At 38.8% G+C, this 18254-nt stretch overlaps 2 protein-coding genes across 4 annotated transcripts; one reads left to right on the forward strand and one right to left on the reverse strand.

Annotated features, from left to right (window-relative positions):
• The first annotated feature begins 3079 nt into the window (after window positions 1-3079).
• On the forward strand, window positions 3080-4553 carry TAS2R7 (taste 2 receptor member 7). Its single transcript, XM_047743340.1, has one exon. The coding sequence runs from the start codon at window positions 3080-3082 to the stop codon at window positions 4016-4018; it is 939 nt and encodes a 312-aa protein (XP_047599296.1). The 3' UTR covers window positions 4019-4553.
• A 6886-nt stretch (window positions 4554-11439) lies between these two features.
• On the reverse strand, window positions 11440-17799 carry LOC125107886 (basic salivary proline-rich protein 3-like). Of its 3 annotated transcripts, none has more exons than XM_047743354.1 (4): window positions 17439-17618; window positions 14633-14671; window positions 12048-12526; window positions 11440-11535 (listed from the first exon to the last, which is right to left on the reverse strand). In XM_047743354.1, exons 3-4 carry the CDS (start codon window positions 12334-12336, stop codon window positions 11450-11452), a joined length of 375 nt encoding a protein of 124 aa, XP_047599310.1. In that variant the 5' UTR covers window positions 12337-12526; window positions 14633-14671; window positions 17439-17618; the 3' UTR covers window positions 11440-11449. The 3 variants fall into 3 exon arrangements, with proteins under 3 accessions (XP_047599310.1, XP_047599311.1, XP_047599312.1); XM_047743355.1 differs by lacking the exon at window positions 11440-11535 and adding an exon at window positions 17778-17799 and having other exon boundaries at window positions 11954-12526; window positions 17439-17562; XM_047743356.1 differs by lacking the exon at window positions 11440-11535 and adding an exon at window positions 17658-17733 and having other exon boundaries at window positions 11954-12526; window positions 17439-17562.
• Between the last annotated feature and the right edge of the window lie 455 nt (window positions 17800-18254).

Raw genomic sequence — 18254 nt, forward strand, 5'->3', positions numbered from 1 at the left:
TTCAATCTACTCATTTTGTTTTGTTATAACCAAAATATTAACTACCTGAAGGTTATCAATTTGTCTGCATATGATGATGTGAAATTCACTGTGGGAAGTCCTGAAATTTACAGTCTTAAGTACATAAACTTCATCAACCGTATTTCTAATATCCTAGCATTTAAGTTGCTACTTATTGTACAAGACAGGAGAATTGATATTCTTCTAATGGAATATATTAGTATATTCTACAAAATACCTATTAATCCTACACTGGAATGAACTTTACATTCTTCTGCAAGTTTAGATGAAAGAAATGTTTTGTAAGATTAGTACTTCTGGCAAGGTTTCCCTCCATTAGTGTGAAGTCCTTCCTTCCATGTTTAGTTTTCTGTATCTTCAATGTTTGAAGCACCTCCACTGACCACCAAAGTTCAAAGTAGTTCAAGTGGCCGACCTTGTCGTGCAACGGTAGCGTTTCTGACTCCAAAGTAGTTCAAGTAGTAAGGGTTCAAAGCAGTGAGTTCAAAGTAGTAAGGTGACAAAACATTCTCTTGCAAATTTTTTTTTTGTTTTCTTTTCTACTTTTATTTTTATTGCAGTAGGGTATTTAATATGAGATCTGCACTTTCAACAGATTTTTAAGTGTACAATATAACGGTGTTAACTATAGGCACAATATTGTAAACCATATCTCTAAAATAAATTTATCTTGTGTAACTGAAACTTGATACTCGCTGAATAATAACTCTGCATTCTTATCTCCCCTCGGGCCCTGGCAACCACTATTTTATTCTTTGCTTTGATGACCTGACTATCCTAGATACCTATATAAGTGGAATTGGGCAATATTTATCCTTCTGTAACTAGCTTATTTAACTTATTTAACATAATGTCCTCCAAGTCCACCCAGGTTTTTGCATATTTCAGAATTTTCTTCTTCTTTTTTTTTAAATTTTATTTTTTATAAACATATATTTTTATCCCCAGGGTACAGGTCTGTGAATCGCCAGGTTTACACACTTCACAGCACTCACCATAGAATTTTCTTCTTTTTAAGACTGAATGATATTCCGTTGTCTGTATATAACACATTTTCTTTATTCATTCATATGCCAGTGAGCAATTAGGCTCTTTCTACATTTAGTTGTTGTCAGGACAGTGCAATAAACAGGGCTAATATCACTTTGAGATCTTGATTTCGATTCTTTCAGATAAATAACCAGATGTGGGGATGCTAGATCATGTGGGAGTTGTATTTTCAATCTTTTTTTTTTTTAAAGATTTTATTTATTTATTTGACAGAGAGAGATCACAAGTAGATGGAGAGGCAGGCAGAGAGAGAGAGAGAGGGAAGCAGGCTCCCTGCTGAGCAGAGAGCCGGATGCCGGCCTCAATCCCAGGACCCTGAGATCATGACCTGAGCCGAAGGCAGCGGCTTAACCCACTGAGCCACCCAGGCGCCCTGTATTTTCAATCTTTTGAGGAACTTTCATCCTGTTTCCATAGTAGCTGCACCATAATTTATAGGCTATACAACACAAGGATGCAGAAAATCTATACTTACCTGAAAAAAAAAAAAACACAAAAAACAAAAAAAAACATATCCTAAAATTTATTTGAGTAAAGGTATTATCATAGTTACAGAGACGTTTTATTTACCAGGGTACTAAGGAGAAGAAAATGATATGCCTGGGTCAGGGATCATTTCTAAGATCAGAGGAAAGCAGTCATCTGTGAACCTAGCTACATAATGAGACAGTTTGTTCAAAAATCAGGGCTGCATCTCAGGAATGAAGGTTTGTCCTTTAAGGAAGGATGGAAAGATACCATGTAGCCAAAGAAAGTATCATCACCCCAGAATTATTCTGTGGAAATTCTATATAGCAAAGTGTTTCTCAGTAACTCTAAATTAGAGAAGCTACTTCAAAATAGAAGTAGCTTGTAAGAATGAAGTAAACTTAATCATCTGTCTCTTCCCTTATAGTCTAGAAAGGCTAATGATCTAGATTCTCAGATGCAATTTGGCAAGGCAGAAGGTGTAGAGTAGATAAAAACATAGGATTTTAAGCTCTTCTCTCATACGTGCACTGCTCTTGAGAACATTTTAAATGAAAAGGGAAAATATAAAGATAATCAATACTCCATTAGGGCTCCTTCATCTTGTTATATATTACATCACAAACTAAATGACCATTAAATTGACTTGACTAAGAAGACAATGCATTACTTTAAAAGATCTTGTGCATGTAACTCTTCATCTGAACAACCAAGATAAATGAGCTAAAATATTTTTTAGACCCAGATAATCTGTATTTAGTGTTAATCTTTAGATTCCCCGAAAATGTACAGTTCTCAACGCTAACCCAAACTTTGGATTTTTAGCAGTAATCAATATTATCATTTAGGAAAATGAAGATTCCTCTACAAATTTCGATTTGGGCCTGTTTTGTAATAACCAGAAAATCCTGGAGTTTAGATTTGCCAGATAAAATACAGGACACCCAATTAAATTTGAATTTTAGTACTTCCTGGAAGTACTAATTTCGTGCAATTTGGGACATACATTAAAAAAAAATCATTCATTTTATTTTATTTTATTTTTTCAGTGAAAGATCATTTATTGTTTTTTTGAAATTCAAGTTTAACTGGATGTCCTGTATTTTTATTTGCTAAATCTAGCAGCCCTATTGAGGTTACTAGTATGTATCCCAGATTAATGAATCCAAAATTTGCAAAACATAGCCTTGCAAAACACGGACAATGCAGGACCATGAAAAGGAACGGGTCTAATTTGCATCCTAAAATGTAGCTCAGCCTAAATTAACCATATGTGGAAAAGTAAGTCCTGCCGATCCCAGTTTTACATACAGGTGATATATGCAGTGGCCAGGCCAGGGATTGCCAACCACATTTGCTTCTCAAGACTAATTAGGATTTAATGATGATAGCTACAGTCTTCATTTTTCACTCCAGTCTCCACCACAAGGCAGACTACAATAAGAGGCAAAGGAAATTAGAGCAAAATCGAGAAGTAGGTGTACCTATCAAACTACATCAGTTCAGCTTGAAACCAATTCTTTTTTTTCTGTATTTTACCATGCCGGATAAAGTGGAAACTACCTTAATGCTCATAGCAGCTGGAGAGTTTTCAATGGGGATTTTAGGGAATGTATTCATTGGATTGGTAAACTGCATGGGCTGGATCAAGAATAGGAAGATCACCTCCATTGATTTAATCCTCACAAGTCTGGCCATATCCAGAATTTGTCTATTATGTATAATACTATTAGATTGTTTCATATTGGTGCTGTATCCTGATGTGTATACTGCCGGTAAACAAATGAGAATTATTGACTTCTTCTGGACACTAACCAACCATTTAAGTGTCTGGTTTGCCACCTGCCTCAGCATTTTCTATTTCCTCAAGATTGCAAATTTTTACCATCCCCTTTTCCTCTGGATGAAGTGGAGAATTGACAGCGTGATTCCTAGGATCCTGCTGGGGTGCTTGGCCCTCTCTGTGTTTATTAGCCTTGTTGTGACTGAGAATTTGAATGATGATTTCAGGCGTTGTGTTAAGACAAAGAAGAAAGCAAACGTAACTGTGAGATGCAGAGTAAATAAAGCTCAGTATGCTTCCATCAAGATTTGCCTCAACCTGTTAACGCTCCTCCCTTTTTCTGTATCCCTGATCTCATTTCTCCTCTTGATCCTCTCCCTCTGGAGACATAACAGGCAGATGAAGGTCAATGCCACCGGCTGCAGAGACTTCAACATAGAAGCCCACGTGGGAGCCATGAAAGCTGTCATCTCCTTTCTCCTTCTTTTCATTGCCTACTATTTGGCCTTTCTCGTAGCTACCTCTAGCTACTTTATGCCAGAGACTGAATTAGCAGTGATCATTGGTGAATTAATAGCTCTAATCTATCCCTCAAGCCATTCATTTATCCTAATTCTGGGGAGCAATAAACTAAGACAGGCATCACTAACAGTGCTATGGAAAGTAGAGTATATTCTAAACAGAAGAAATTTCTAACACCATGAACAGATCGGAAGGCCCAACTATCATTTACTAGGACGAAAGAAGACATGATGTTTCTTAGTTGTCTTTGGTTCTTGCATTAATGTTGGTTTCATATGGTTAATTGTGCTTAAATGTATTTAGTATATCTATAATTATTACTTAGGAAATCTCATGTAGATCTGATTTTGCCTCTTTCTCTTAGTCTCTTTCTTCTCTCTCTCTCTCCCTCCTTTCAGAGTTTTTTCTTTAAACATGTTTTGGAACATATAAAAGTTAATATCTTAATATTAACTGTCAGAGGAGAGAATATTTTCATAGTTAGTTCTAAATCATTTCTCTAGATGCAAAATTGTACAACTAATTCAGAACAACTGTAATAGTATCTAGTTGTTATTTGCATCCCTATGAAAAGCAGCTCACTCATCCCCATGGTCCTAGTTAGGTTTTCTCCACAGACCATCCAACTAGACTCCACCTTTGAAAAAAGTTCAATATGGTGACAGTTCTTAATCAAATGTTATGCAATTGTGTGAATGTGGCAGAAAATAACACTGATTATAATCATGGTTTAAATATGTATTGTAATTGAAGTAAATATTGTCACAAGTTCAAAAATTATTTTGGGACAATTGATCAATGAAAGAAAGATACTCTGTAAGTGTGAGAGAAGGAGAGTTTATATAGAAAGTTTCTATAAAACAAAGTTGGCTAAAGAAGGAACTTATTGATTGATTATTGAAGTACTTTTCTCCACAAAAGAACATACAAGTTTGCTTTTAGCAGACAAAGACTGTACCAGACACTGATTGTCAAGATACCCTTATAAGATAAGACCTTCAATCAAAAACTAATGCATTGAAATGATAAAACATCAAAACTGTCAAAGAAGACATTGATTCAGTACAGATCACCACTACATGCCAGGAGAATGCTATTTGGATTATACATATATTATCTATGAAATAACTCTTTGGGAAATTCCAGAAAAAGCACATCATTTATGTTGCAGAAAGGATATTTTGGAGTGATTAACTGTGTTACTAACTAGCCTAGAATAGCCATAATCTTTGTGTGGAGAAAAAAATGTTTGTAAATATTCTCATCAATAAATTTGGCAAAAATAAAAATTAATTCTACATTAGTTTCATATGTTAATTTTTCTTATCTGAATCTGAGTGTGCAAGATACATGTTGATTAAAAGGATAAATTTTAAAAGATTTATATTGAGTCCTTTGTAAGATAAAGAAACAGCAGAAAATTAGATGCATATACTGAAGCTTACATTCTTTTCAATATAGTCTTAAAGAATACCTGTCCCACCTCCCACATATGCAGAGACCAATATATTTGGATTTATTAGGCATGGGAATGAAAAAAAAAAAAAACCCTGGGGACTAACGGAAATCTTGGAAAATCCATGTTTGATGTTTTCATGTTGTAGTCTTGAGAATTTTGATCATTTACTTACATTAGAAACATTAACACCTTAACATTCAACTTGTCTATAAACAGCAGCCAGGCAAAGAATACTAACATGGAAAGAGAAGCTGTATTCGATATCTCTTATTGTACATAATCCTACTTACTGACATATCTAGGATGAAAGTGATGTAACCAAATGGTTTATCTTCTGAGATTATATTAATTCTGAGGAATTAGGCAACGATGATAACCTAGGGTTGAAAGAAGACTTGTATTATTCTTTTACTCTGTTTGGAGTAGAGTTTTTCAGGCTTACTCTAAGAGAATGTAGCAAACAGTTTACAGAGAATGCAGGCAAGTTCCTTCTTGTTTTTATTCCTTGTTTAATAAGTACACATCCACTCACAAATTGGATATCTGAGTGTTATACACAATATTGCATACTGTAAATACAGATGAAATGTGACAAAATCCAAAAATATGGTGGAAGACAGATAATGATCATGTAAACAAACTCAGAGTTATAAATCATGATTGATACAGCTTAGAATAACTGGAGAAGAGGAAGAGCTTTATAGACTATAGTTAGAATAGACCTACCTGAGAAACAGATTTCAAACTAAAATTTGAATCACAAGTACAATCCAGCCATGGGCCATCCTGGACAAATAAATCTCCCAAAAAGATGGCACTGCAAGTGCCAGTACCCCCAGAAGCAAGTGTTTGAGAAGAGAAATAAGATCTGAGTGACCAGAGCATGGTGATGAAGTAGAGACTAGCAAGATCATAAAAAAGCCTTTTAGGGGCACCTGGGTGGCTCAGTGGTTTAAAGCCTCTGCCATCTGCTCAGGTCACAATCCCAGGGTCCTGGGATTGAGCCCAGCATGGGATTCTCTGCTCAGCAGGAAGCCAGCTTCCTCTTCTCTCTGCCTACCTGTGATCTTTGCCTACCTTTGCCTACCTCTCTGCCTACTTGTGATCTCTGTCAAATAAATAAATAAATAAAATCTTTTTTTAAAAAAGCCTTTTAAGTAATGAGAGGGAATTTAGATTCAAGTGCCATGAGAAAACATCAGAAGAATTGAAACCACACGAAACACAATTTGATTTATATGTAGATTTAAATTTACTTTGGATATAAGAAGAATGGAAGCACTATGTACTATGTGTTGGAATGGGCAGGAGCACAATAAAGGGGACCAGCTAATAAGTTATAGTGTAGTAAGTGGTCCCTATGAGAAATCACAGCTGCTCAGATTTGGATGGTGGTAATAAAGTTAGAACATTTTTTTTTAAGATTTATTTATTTATTTGAGGAGGGGGAGGCAGAAGGAGAGAGAGTATCCAAGCAGACTTCTGCTGTGCATTGAACATGTAGCAGGGCTCAATCTCACAATCCATGAGACCATGACTAAGCCAAAACCAAGAATCACACAGTTAAACAAATGAGCCCCCCAGGCACCACTAGAATTAGGACATTTTAAAAAGATGAATTCTGTATATTGTATAGGTAAAGCTGATAGGTCTTATTACTCAATTAGATGAAGCGAAGGAATTGAAGAAGAAGAAGGTTCGAAAAATATTTACATCAGTTTACTTTAACAATTCCGACTATAGAGCTACCTAAGATTGAGTGGAAAATGTTAAGGGGGTTGGGAGAACAAAAATCAAAAATTCTTTTTTTTTTTAACATGTTAAGTTTAGAAGATCTAGGAAATAACCAGGTGGAAATGTCAAATAGATAACTGAGTATATGAATCTTTCACTAAGGATTGAAATAAGAGACTTATATTTGGGAGTCATCAACATAAAAAAAAGGATTACCTAAAAACTTTCTAGAGAAGTGACAGTAGATTTGAACCCTGAGATATTCAAATCTTTAGAAGGTAAATTGGAGAGAGGCCACAGCAAAAGAGAAAAGTAGAGCCTGTAGGAAGGTAAGAAAAAGTAGAGCCTGTAGGAAGGTAAGAAAAAAGCAATGAAATGTCTGGTTGACTGGAAATAAGAGATGTCATTGTGTTAGGCAGAGGGGGAGATCAGCTTTCAAATGCTGCTGAGGAAAACAGTGAAATTGATATAACAAAAAACCTTTGGATCTTGCAACACAGATGTAATCGATGACCCAACAAGGGCAATGTTTGTGAGGTATTGGGGCAGAAGCTGGGTTCGGGGGGAATGAATTAAGAGAAAGCAGAGCGATGGGAAATGCATCATTTCTTAATGAGTTTTGTTATTAAGGATAGTAGAGAACGGAACATGGTTTTGTTTTGTTTTCCATTGGTTTTGTTTTTCAGTGGGATGATACAGTGAGTGCATGCAAACTGAGACAACTCAAAGAGAGGAGGATAATAATATAGGAGAGGGATAGTAATAGCTAGAGCAATTATGTTACAATAATTATCTGTGACATTAAACAGTGGAACCCTCATACCTGAAAGAGGGACATTTAGGTGGGTGAACCTGAAACTATGAAACCATTAAATTTCCTGGAACCTCCAGGGCCACCAAGAGCAAACCCCTACAACCTACAAGGACAGGAGAGCCATTGCACTCCTGAAAACTGTTCAATTAACTCAATGTGAAGGAAAGAAACACTTATTCTCCTCAAGATATGCCCTACGACTCCTCATTTCTTCAAGACAAAGTATCAACACAGCCCAATATGGTAAGTACAATTTTCATTCTAAAAAAACCAGAAACAAACAAACAAATGAAAAAAAAAAAAACAAGCTAATACTCTCACATACTGCTAACAAATCAGCAGGAATAAGAAAACATGCTGGAGATGGGTCTTGAGGGTGATGGATCAAAAGGTTCTCTATATTTAGGCTGAGTATGGAGAATTTATGGAGCCAGGGGCCCTCAATAATGACTTAGGGCTCATATTCTGGCAAGGGCATATAAATCCAGCCCTAATATGCTGTTGGAAGAGCTCCATGAATGTTGGACACAATGCTGGCCTCATATACAAGGTAGACTTGCTGCAATTCCCTTGATATAGAATTAAAAAGGATCAAACAATTCAGGGAGATGGTAAGGTCAGCAAGGATTCCTACAGAAGACATAAGAAACCACCTCTTATTCCCCAGGAGATCCCTGAAGATATCTTCTTCCCTGAGGCAACCATAAATGCTCTGTTGAGGGGAACACCCGCATCACTGAAAGCCAATGACGGCCTGTTGTCTGTAGGCCAGAGCTGGCTGATGGGAGAAGCTGCCAGGAACCTGGGTTCCAGGTTTCCATGAGAACACTGGAATTGTCTCTGGGAGCACTGAACTATCATCAGCATCTTGAGCAACAAGGCCAGCCAGAGTGCTAGTCACTGTGTACTCAGCTGGACAAATCTGTGGTCAATGTTAAGGAAAATGGTGAACCTAGGATTTCTGAGAGACAGTTGAGTAAGGTGCTTCTTGCACTAGGCAGGAAAAAAAAATGCTAAGAAGCTTTTGTAATAGAGAAACACTATTGCTTCTCAAGCTTCCAACTCTCAGTCACTTCACCTTACTGACTGAAGAGAGGCTGGATCTTACCGAGGAATAACCTTGCCAGGTTTTCATGGTACACGTTTTCCAAATTCCATCCTGCCCAAAGAGAATTGCATTCACTTGACAGAGTCATGGTGAACTGGAGAAAAAATGTCAGTTAGCTATGTAGAGAGATTTTCAATAGCAGATATGACTGGACAGTAACAACTGAGCAAAAGCAATGCCATCATGAGCTTCCCGGGGGAGTGGGAGTCTAGGTGGGACAAATCCTTCAGTGGCTCCTGTGGGTCCACACACCCACCCTGAAGTTATCTACTGTATTCTCAAGAATAAAATTGGGATAGATGTTCTTAGCATCTGTCAGGATGCAGACCGGACATTTCTTAAGTTTTGGGTAAAGATCAGAGCTGGGACTACTACCCTGCTTGAATGATAAAGAGAAAGCTTCTAATTTTTTCTTGAGTCTTCACCCCAGTGACTTTCCAATGATTCAACCTCCAGGTTTATATGGCTTCATGTATTTTTCACTGTGAAATGTATCCAACTACATAGATAAGATAGTCACATTTCTTCAGAAATTATATGGCAAGCCTATGAGGGTACTGAGATTGCCAGCAGTCAGAGATGAATTTTGCTTCCAAAGAGGAGGTCAGTTCTAGGACTGATTTCAGAAGTGAACGTGGCAGGGGGTGTGGGAATTAACAGAATTAAACATGTTTCCATTGTGTCTGTTTTCCTGACCTGTAAATTCTTCACTGGTGCTAGTACTAAGAGCAAACTACTTATACTCTTGCTAGAAATGTTCACTAGAACCTTCTTTATCCTCACCGATTTTTATTGTCCGCCTTTGGGGGCCACTGGCATTCACATGCATGAGTATCCACAGGTGTCATCCAATTTGGACACTCAGAGAAACAAGAACCTCAAGGTAAAGCACAGTTCCTAGGCTGTCTCTACGGAGCCCACCACCTGAGGGATGTTCCCTGTCAAATCTCTTTCTGCTGCTCTTCACTCAAATGCTTCTGAGGTGGATGGAAAAAATGTATTGTCATTAGTCCAAGTATCTCCCTTCGAGGAAAAATTCTCACCGGATTCTTTGGCTAGAGTCGCTATAACAAAGGACTACAAAGTGATTGGCTTAAACGACAGAAATTTATTTCCTCACAGTTCTGGACACTAGAAGTCTAAGAACAAGCTGTTGATGCAGTCTGAGGGCTCTCAGGAAGAAGCTCTTCCAGGCTTCTCTCTTAGCTTCTGCTGGTTTCCTAGCAGTCTTTGGTGCTCCTTAGTTTCTGCCACATTGCCCTAATCTCTGCCTTGAGCATCACTTGCCCTTCTCCCTGTGCACATCTGTGTGTCCTCATTTTCCCTATTTATTTCTATATTCTTACGGTCCCTTTTCTCTCTTTTGAAAAATGTGGAATGACATACTCATGACATACAATATTACATGAGTTCCAGGTGGACAACATAGTGATTCAACATTTATATACACTATGAAGGATCACCTGGAAAAGTCGACCTACCACCTATCAAGATAGAAAATTGTTAGGTAGTATTAACTGTATTCCTGCATTCCTTCTGTGTAGGTCATATCCCTGTGTTTTATTGATTTTATAAATATATGTTTATACCTTTTCATCTACTTGTTCATCCTGTTTTGCCCAACCTCCCAAACCCTGCCTTCTGACAACTGGATAATTAGTTCTCTGTATCTATTAGTGTGTATCTGTTTTGTTTTGTTGTCTCATTTGTTTTGGTTTTTAGCTTCCCCATGGGTATGAAATCACACGGAATTTGTCTTTCTCTGATTTATTTCACTTAGCATTCTACTCTCTAGACCTGTGTGTATTGTCCCAAAGGGCAAGGTTTCCTTCTTCTTCATCGCGATTAGTATTCCATTATGTCTACACACCACATCTTCTTGATTCGTTCATCTCTCCATGGATCCTTAGGCTGCTTCCATATTGTGGCTCTTGTAAATAATGCTGCAATGAACAATAGGGGTGCATGTGTCTTTTCAAAGTAGAGTTTTCCTTCTCTTTGGAGAAATACTCAGCAGTGGGCCTGCTGGATTCTTTTGTAGTCCTAGTTTTCAGTTTTTGAGGAATCTCCATACTGTTTCTTATAGTGGCTGCACCAGTTTGCATTCCCACCAACAGTGCACAGTGTTCCATTTCCCACACACCTTCACCTCATACTATGACACACATATATTGAATGACTACCAGAAATCATAGGAGTTCACAAGGTACCTTTCTCTGCATTTAAGCTCAGAAAAGGGCGTGCATATCTGTAATCAGAACTTGGCCACCACCCTTACTGGTCTCATGAAGACACATTTTTGGCTTGGTAATATTGGTGGTGGTTAAGTCCTCATGAAATTATGAAAATCTGTGCTGTGGAAACTTGTATACTAGAAAACATGTGGAGCCCACTCAGGGCTTTGGATCTCCCAACCTGTCCATTCCTGTCCCGTGACTAAGAACCATGGCCCTGGAAGGAAAACAAGAGCCAGCTTTCATGCTGATGACTTTATTGATGATTTGAAGTCGGGGAAAGGAAAGGCCACATTTCCACCACTGAACAGTCCATGGTCACCAGTTGATGTCTATCCATTTCTAAATGAAGAGAAGAATTTTAGACAGACATATTAATTTGGCTTGGACATGATCTATGTCCGTATTTCTACTAGTAGGTAGTAGAAGACAGTATAAAACATCATATTAAGAGAGAGAGAAGAAGCAGCTGTGAGAGGAGGAGGCCAGGAGAGAGTAGAGAGAAGGGAAGAGAGGAGAGAAGAGGAAGGGCGTGGGGAGGTAGAACTTGGGAAAGCTGTAGGCTAATACAAGTATGAGGGAGTCAAAGAAAGAAATGAAGGAAGGAAGGAAGGAATACAAAGAAAGGAAGGAAGGAAGAAAGCAAGCAAGCAAGCGAGTGAGCTCAGAGTGGAAGGAACACTTGCTCTGATAACGAAGACTGTTCTATGGGTAAGGTTGAGGCAAGGAGAATTGCGGCAAGATGTTTAAGAGAGATTAAAATCAAGGTTTCAATGAGCCAAAGAACAGAAAGAAGAATTAGGAATTGAAAAGGGGAAATTCAGGAGATCAGTGAATAAGAATGCACTTCATACCTAGAGAATCACTGGAGGACCTCCTTAGTAGGGTTACTTTGTCACTGGCCACCGGGGTGACCATGCTGGTCATCTCTTCCCTGCTGGTCTCCCTGGGCACCTGGGCCATGTTGGCCACCTGGTTCTTGCTGGGCAGCTGGTCCTTGTTGGCCACCGGGATGACCTTGGTTACCTGGACCTTGCTGGCCAGCTGGTCCTTGTTGGCCACCGGGATGACCTTGGTTACCTGGACCTTGCTGGCCAGCTGGTCCTTGTTGCCCACCTGGTCCTTGTTGGCCACCTGGGCCATTTGGGTCACCACTGCCAAATGGGCCTTTCAGGCCTCCCTGGAGACCCTGGTTCTCCCTGGAGACCCTGGTTATGAGGTTTGTTTGGTTGCCCGTGGCCTTTCTCTCCAGGTTTGCCTCTCTCATCCTCATTTTCCTCTTGAGATTTGTCTTGTGATTCCTCTGGGTTTTCTTCCAATAATTCATCATCTCCTTGGCAAGAGAACACAAATTCAGCAAGGAAACAGTTAAAAGAAAGATTAGCCACCAACGGATATGATGCAAGCGTGGGATATATGATGGCCTAAATGTAGGTTGAAGGAGTATATTGCTGGTTTCTGTGGTGGTAGGTAATGACCAGGGCCTAGTCCCCAGAAGAGAAGGGGCAGAGAGATCCTGGCCTCCTGGCAGTGCGTGGACCTAGCTGAGCGAGTTTTTGCCCACTGGTCATTTACTCTGCCTCTTCGGGTGCTTCCGCCTATTCTATATTGCCATCTACTCTGAAGTTGCCGTGATATAGTCAAGTTCAGATTACATCAAATTATCTGTAATCACCAGATATCTCATGATATCTGAGAGAAACCACCAGACAATTTCACTGTATCTACCTGCATCTGTGCAGGATATTTTGACAAGAATCTATTGAATGAGGGGGAAATTCCAGCTACGCTGCTTGTCGCAGTGCTACAGCAAATCATACAACACCCACTCTCCCCTTTCTGCTATCCTCCCCCACCAACGGTGAAGTCTGTGGCAAACAGGAGGTGTAAATAAAGCCTACCCCGTATTGTGTCTTTTTTGACAAATTTCTGGTACTTATGCTTGAGTACAGGCCCTCACCATCTCTATTTCTCTGTTTTGAAGATTTTATTTTTAAGTAATCTCTACACCCCACATGGGCCTCAAATTCACAACTGTGAGATCCAGAATCCGAGCTGTACCAACTGAGCCAGACTTCCCCTCCCCAATCTACAGAGATTTTATTTTTAAGTAATCCCTCATCATCTCTTGCATCCACTTTCATTCATTCCTTCCTCATCTCCTGGCTGTTGCTCTTATAATCATTCTCTTCAGGTTTCAACACTTATTTTATGGACTGCCCATGTGCTAAATTGTACCTTTTGTCAGATGTTAAGATGGCAAGCTTAACAGACACAGTCTATGCTGTCAGACTCCTTACTCCTGATTGTTGTCAGACCCACAAATAAATTGGTGTGTCACTTTCTTTTTCAAAACGCTCTCTGTTGCCCATAGAATAAATTACACCTTCACTTTGCTGTCTCTAAATTCCTGCACAATATGAAACAAGCCCATGTCTTCAACACTATCTTTGTATAGTCACTTCTACCTTACTGATTATTCCATTTTCCTGGATGAGTGAAAACTGTATTGGATAGATTTAGCTTTACATTTCACTCTGCTGTCCCCCATGCTTCCACTCTCCAGGGTCCAGATCACAGGGAATCTTCTGTATGAGGCTTCCCCTTTTCTCCCCTGTTCTGAGCTTCTATGACACCTTATTCTGCCACATTTGGGACAGCAATCTTTGTTATGTCCAAGTCAAATCTTCCCTTAGATCCTGTGTTCCTTAAAGATAGGAACCATGTTTCATTTACTTTTGCATCCTCGATACCAAGCATGGGATCCTGACATGGTTACTGCGAAGTATTGGATTTTATTGACTCAATGCTGGGGTAGAGCATGTGGATAATCTAAGCCCTCTTTGAGGAATCCTCCAATAGGTGTGCCCTTACAAAGACAAGTAAGGCAAGTAACTGAAGCAAGAAAAAATCAGAAGGAAAGCAGTGACCATACTGTCTAGATCTGAGAGAACTCTTAAATCCAAAGCAATTCATTGCCCCCGCTCAACTTTTTTTCTTCCTTTTGTCTTTTGCACTCCTCCTGCACTGTGGAACTAATAAGAGTAAACAATAGAGTAGGATGGGGGGGGTGCCTGGGTGGCTCAGTGGGTTAAAGCCTCTGCCTTCAGCTCAGGTCATGATCTCAGGGTCCTGGGATCAAGCCCCGCATCAGGTTCTCTGCTCAGTGGGGAGCCTGCTTCCTCCTCTCTCTCTCTGCCTGCCTCTCTGCTTACTTATGATCTCTCTCTGTCAAATAAATAAATAAATAAAATCTTTAAAAAAAATAAAAAAAACAATAGAGTAGGATGGTTGAAAAAGAAAATTTTAAAGCTTGAGCATGATTTTTTGTTTTAAGTACAAAAATCATGGAAATTTTGGAGTATATCTAGGACCCAGAGATTTCTTGAATCCATTTAGAAAAAGTCTAAATAAGTTGACTGAATTATAAATAACTCACCTAATAATTGGGGTGTCTGCTCTTCCTCTTGAGGGGCTTCTGCAAAGAAAAAGCAAAAAAAAAAAAAATGCAATACATCATAACCCAAACTGAAGGGCCCTTGACAAGCTAGGAACTGGGGAAAATCCTTAAACTTATAAAGGTTTTCCTGAAGCAACACAATTTTCAGTTGACTTTTGCTCAACGTTGTCATTTCTTTGGTGGTATGGCTTATCATCGATTAGCTCCCCCATGGTGTCTGGTCTTTTCTTCATCCTCTCTTCTATACACATTCCCACCCACACTGTTCAAATGAACTTCAGTTTTTTCCATCTGAAGAGTGTCCAATGACTCCTGGCTTCACATTTCCCCTGCTCTGAGGAAAAGTATCCTTTCCAACCATATCAAGGCTTTCATACCAAAGGCATTAAGCATTAGTGCTGAAATGAGTAAGGTGTAACAGTAAGCTTACTGACTGAACAACTAAGTTCTTGTCTTAAATTAAATTGTATCTTCATGATTCAAATTAATTAAAGGTAAAGAGAGATAATTCCCTTACAGATGGGAGGCATTTGTGTTAGTCAATCATTAGCCCTTGGTTGTAGAAGGATTTAGAGAAAAACACTTCCTAATGAGTAGGGTGTCTAAGAGAAACCCAAATACTAAGAAGTTTGGGTACAGTGGAGCAACAACATTTCCCAAACTACAACCCCAGTCATGATCACTGGTTCTGAAGCAGAGATGACAGAGCCATATAGTTTTCCCAGTTCTGCATTAGGCGTAAGGAAATGAAGGGCTGCAATGCTTGTAGATGGATTAATGTGACCTCTTGCAAGAGGCAAAGTTGGAGACCTGAAATCATAAAGCTTCCTGGCTACATTAACATGACTTCACTCTTCCAGAAAGCTCTTGGCCAGAAAGAGTAATGTTTCAAAGAGTTACCACTTATTTCAGGACCTTGCCCCAAACTCTTTTAAAGGAACATTAATCTGTTCAACTCTTTCATGGCATCAGCTGGTGACTCTCCAAGACTCTTCCCAATACCTCAGTACACTTGCCCCCCCAAATTCTTAAGTCATCAACCTTACTCAATCCTAATAAAGCCCTCCTTCAACCAGACCCCAAAACCTTACTTTTAAAGATCCCAACTTTCCTCTTTCCCCTCAGGGGCATTCTCCCTTACCAATGTAGGAATGAACTCAGTCTTGCCTTAATGGCATCATTTTGGTGATATACTGGCGACATGCTACCTTTAACCATATTTTCAGCTTCATTTTACTAGATCAGTTACTCAATACTTTGATAAGTGTTTCTGAAATACTCAGAGAAACAGAGCTCTGCCCTGTGTTGAGACTGTCATGCTGCCCTTGGGAAGTAGGTGGATTAGGGACACAAGTCAAGAAGTTAATTAATTTGGGAACTAGAAGAGATGGGGAGCTAAGAGATTTATGTGTTGAATGGTCTGGATGTCAACTTACAAACATTCAACATAATGAAGACAAGTCAAAGTAATTTCAGATGAAGTAAAAACTAAAACACAGGTCACAGGATGGGGCAGAAACATCATGGGGTTTGAAATCAGACAGGGCTGAGTCTGTATTACAGCTTTGTCACTTCCTGATTATGCACATTGTGTAGAATATTTAAACTCCAGAGCTATGGTTCAGTTGTAAACTGGGAATAAGAATGTCTACTTCAAATTGTTGCAGTGAAGAATTCATGACATGAAACCTATACAAGACCAGGGATAAAATATATTCCATGTCCATGCTATTCAAAAAAGAAAATCTTTTTCTTAGGATTTTACTTTTATTTCCCACCTAACAGTCAAACTACCACAAAACATAGAGCTTGAAGCTCAATTAATTGTATCAAAACCAACTTTGTCTGCTTCAAACTTCATATACCTTTCAGAAAACTCAGAAATGACCATTGTAGAATTTGGAGCCCCAAGTTTGTCTCAGAAGATGGTGACAGGCTAAAAACTCAAATAATCAATCAGAGTGTCATGTATTTAGTATTCCTATTTTCTTGACCAAAGCTGCTTTTATAGAATGACAAAACATTTAGTAAGAATACAAAATTTTGTTTCAAACTGTATTCATCTGTATTATAAGAGGTCTACTATCTGGATGTTTGCAGTCCTTGAAAGAATTACCTGGATGTTTATTCTATATCTGGAGATTTGGTACCTTTAAGAGAGGCCATCCAACATCTCTCTTTTAAAGAGCCAAAGATCAAAAAAGAATTAATCTTTCTCTTTTTTATGAATAAATTCCTTCATCTTTGCCTGAAATGTTCCATTGCTAGGATTTTCTAGTTTTCCTATAGATGCATGCCTGCCAAATCATTCCCTAACCAGACATAGAAGTGTTTAAAAATAAAAAGAATAGGTAATACAATAGAGAGAGGAATGAATAGTGCCTACTTACTGTCAAAATTTTGATGCAATAAAGACAATTGAATTCAGATTCTCCATATTTTTAAGTGGCCATGTGTTTGATGTTAAGGAAATGAGATATCTAGATGAATTTTAGAATACTCGTTTCATTGAGAGGGCTTTTTCACACAAACAGAGTGAAGAAATGAAAGTCCATATTTCTAGAAAGAGGAAAGTTCCCACCAGGAAGACATGGACTTGAAATGTGAGCCCCGTTGTTCAGATGATATTTGCACTCTGGAAAAGAGACTCTAGGGTTTTCTCCTCTTTTATTCACCTAGTCTCTGAATATAAAGTACTTAATTTCTGAGAAATCTCAATTCAACCTTCTTCTTTTCCATGAATCTTAACCTCATGCTTGTATGATCCCCCATCTCCCCAACTTACCGTCATTGATGCCCTGAGCAGAGCACAAGTCTACCAAAGCCATGGACAGCAAGAGCAGCAGCATCTTGGTAGAAGTCATGCTGTCTCTGCCTCTCCTGATGCTGCAGCAAACTCAGACACCCTCCTGTAGAAAACACAAGACAGTGTGATATCACCTTTCAAACCCATGGATTGACACCTCTAACCGATATCTGATTTGCCACTTGGGTCTTTGCCGACATGTTGGGTTCAAGGTGTGGTCAAGCTCGTCACTGGAAGAGCTTAAGTTAGTCAGGTTGTTTAAAAGTTGTTCATTCTCCTCAGCTACTACTTATAAGTATTCCATTTTGTAATACTCACTTCAGAACTGTGGTTCTGTTTCGCTAGCCTATTCCACATTGTTTACACTGCCCAAATCTCAAGTACTTCTGGCCTCTTCTCTATAGAATGAGCTAATAAAATCATCAGGAAATCAAAGGCGAAAATACCCAAAACATAATCAATAAAATGAAAGTACAACAAAGGGTCAAGAAAGGCTTATAGAAGTTATCTCACAGGGCTTAAGAAAAATGAAAGCAGCTAAAGCCGTCTTCAGACTTAGACATCAGAATCCAGCCGAGTTCATGATTTCTATGGACTGTGACATTTTAAAACAGAAAATGCCCAGGATAATGAGTGGGATAGAAAACAATAGTATGCAAGGAAGCATTGAGTGAGTTAGGTGTTCGTCTTGGAAAGAAAGGCAAATGACTAAGGGTGATAATTGTATTTACCTACGGAGAACCAAGAGTAATTTTGTATGTATAGTTCTAGAAGGAATAAAAATAAAAGAGCTGG

Source organism: Lutra lutra, chromosome 8, assembly GCF_902655055.1.
Source record: "Lutra lutra chromosome 8, mLutLut1.2, whole genome shotgun sequence".
NCBI lineage: Eukaryota > Metazoa > Chordata > Mammalia > Carnivora > Mustelidae > Lutra > Lutra lutra.

Coding starts and splice junctions, on each gene's coding strand:
- TAS2R7 (XM_047743340.1), top strand. CDS start 3,080: ATGCCGGATAAAGTGGAAACTACCTTAATGCTCATAGCAGCTGGAGAG.
- LOC125107886 (XM_047743354.1), bottom strand. CDS start 12,336: ATGGCCCAGGTGGCCAACAAGGACCAGGTGGGCAACAAGGACCAGCTG. Junction 11,536..12,047: donor GTCCTCCAGTGATTCTCTAG/GTATGAAGTGCA, acceptor CTCTTCATTTAG/AAATGGATAGACATCAACTG.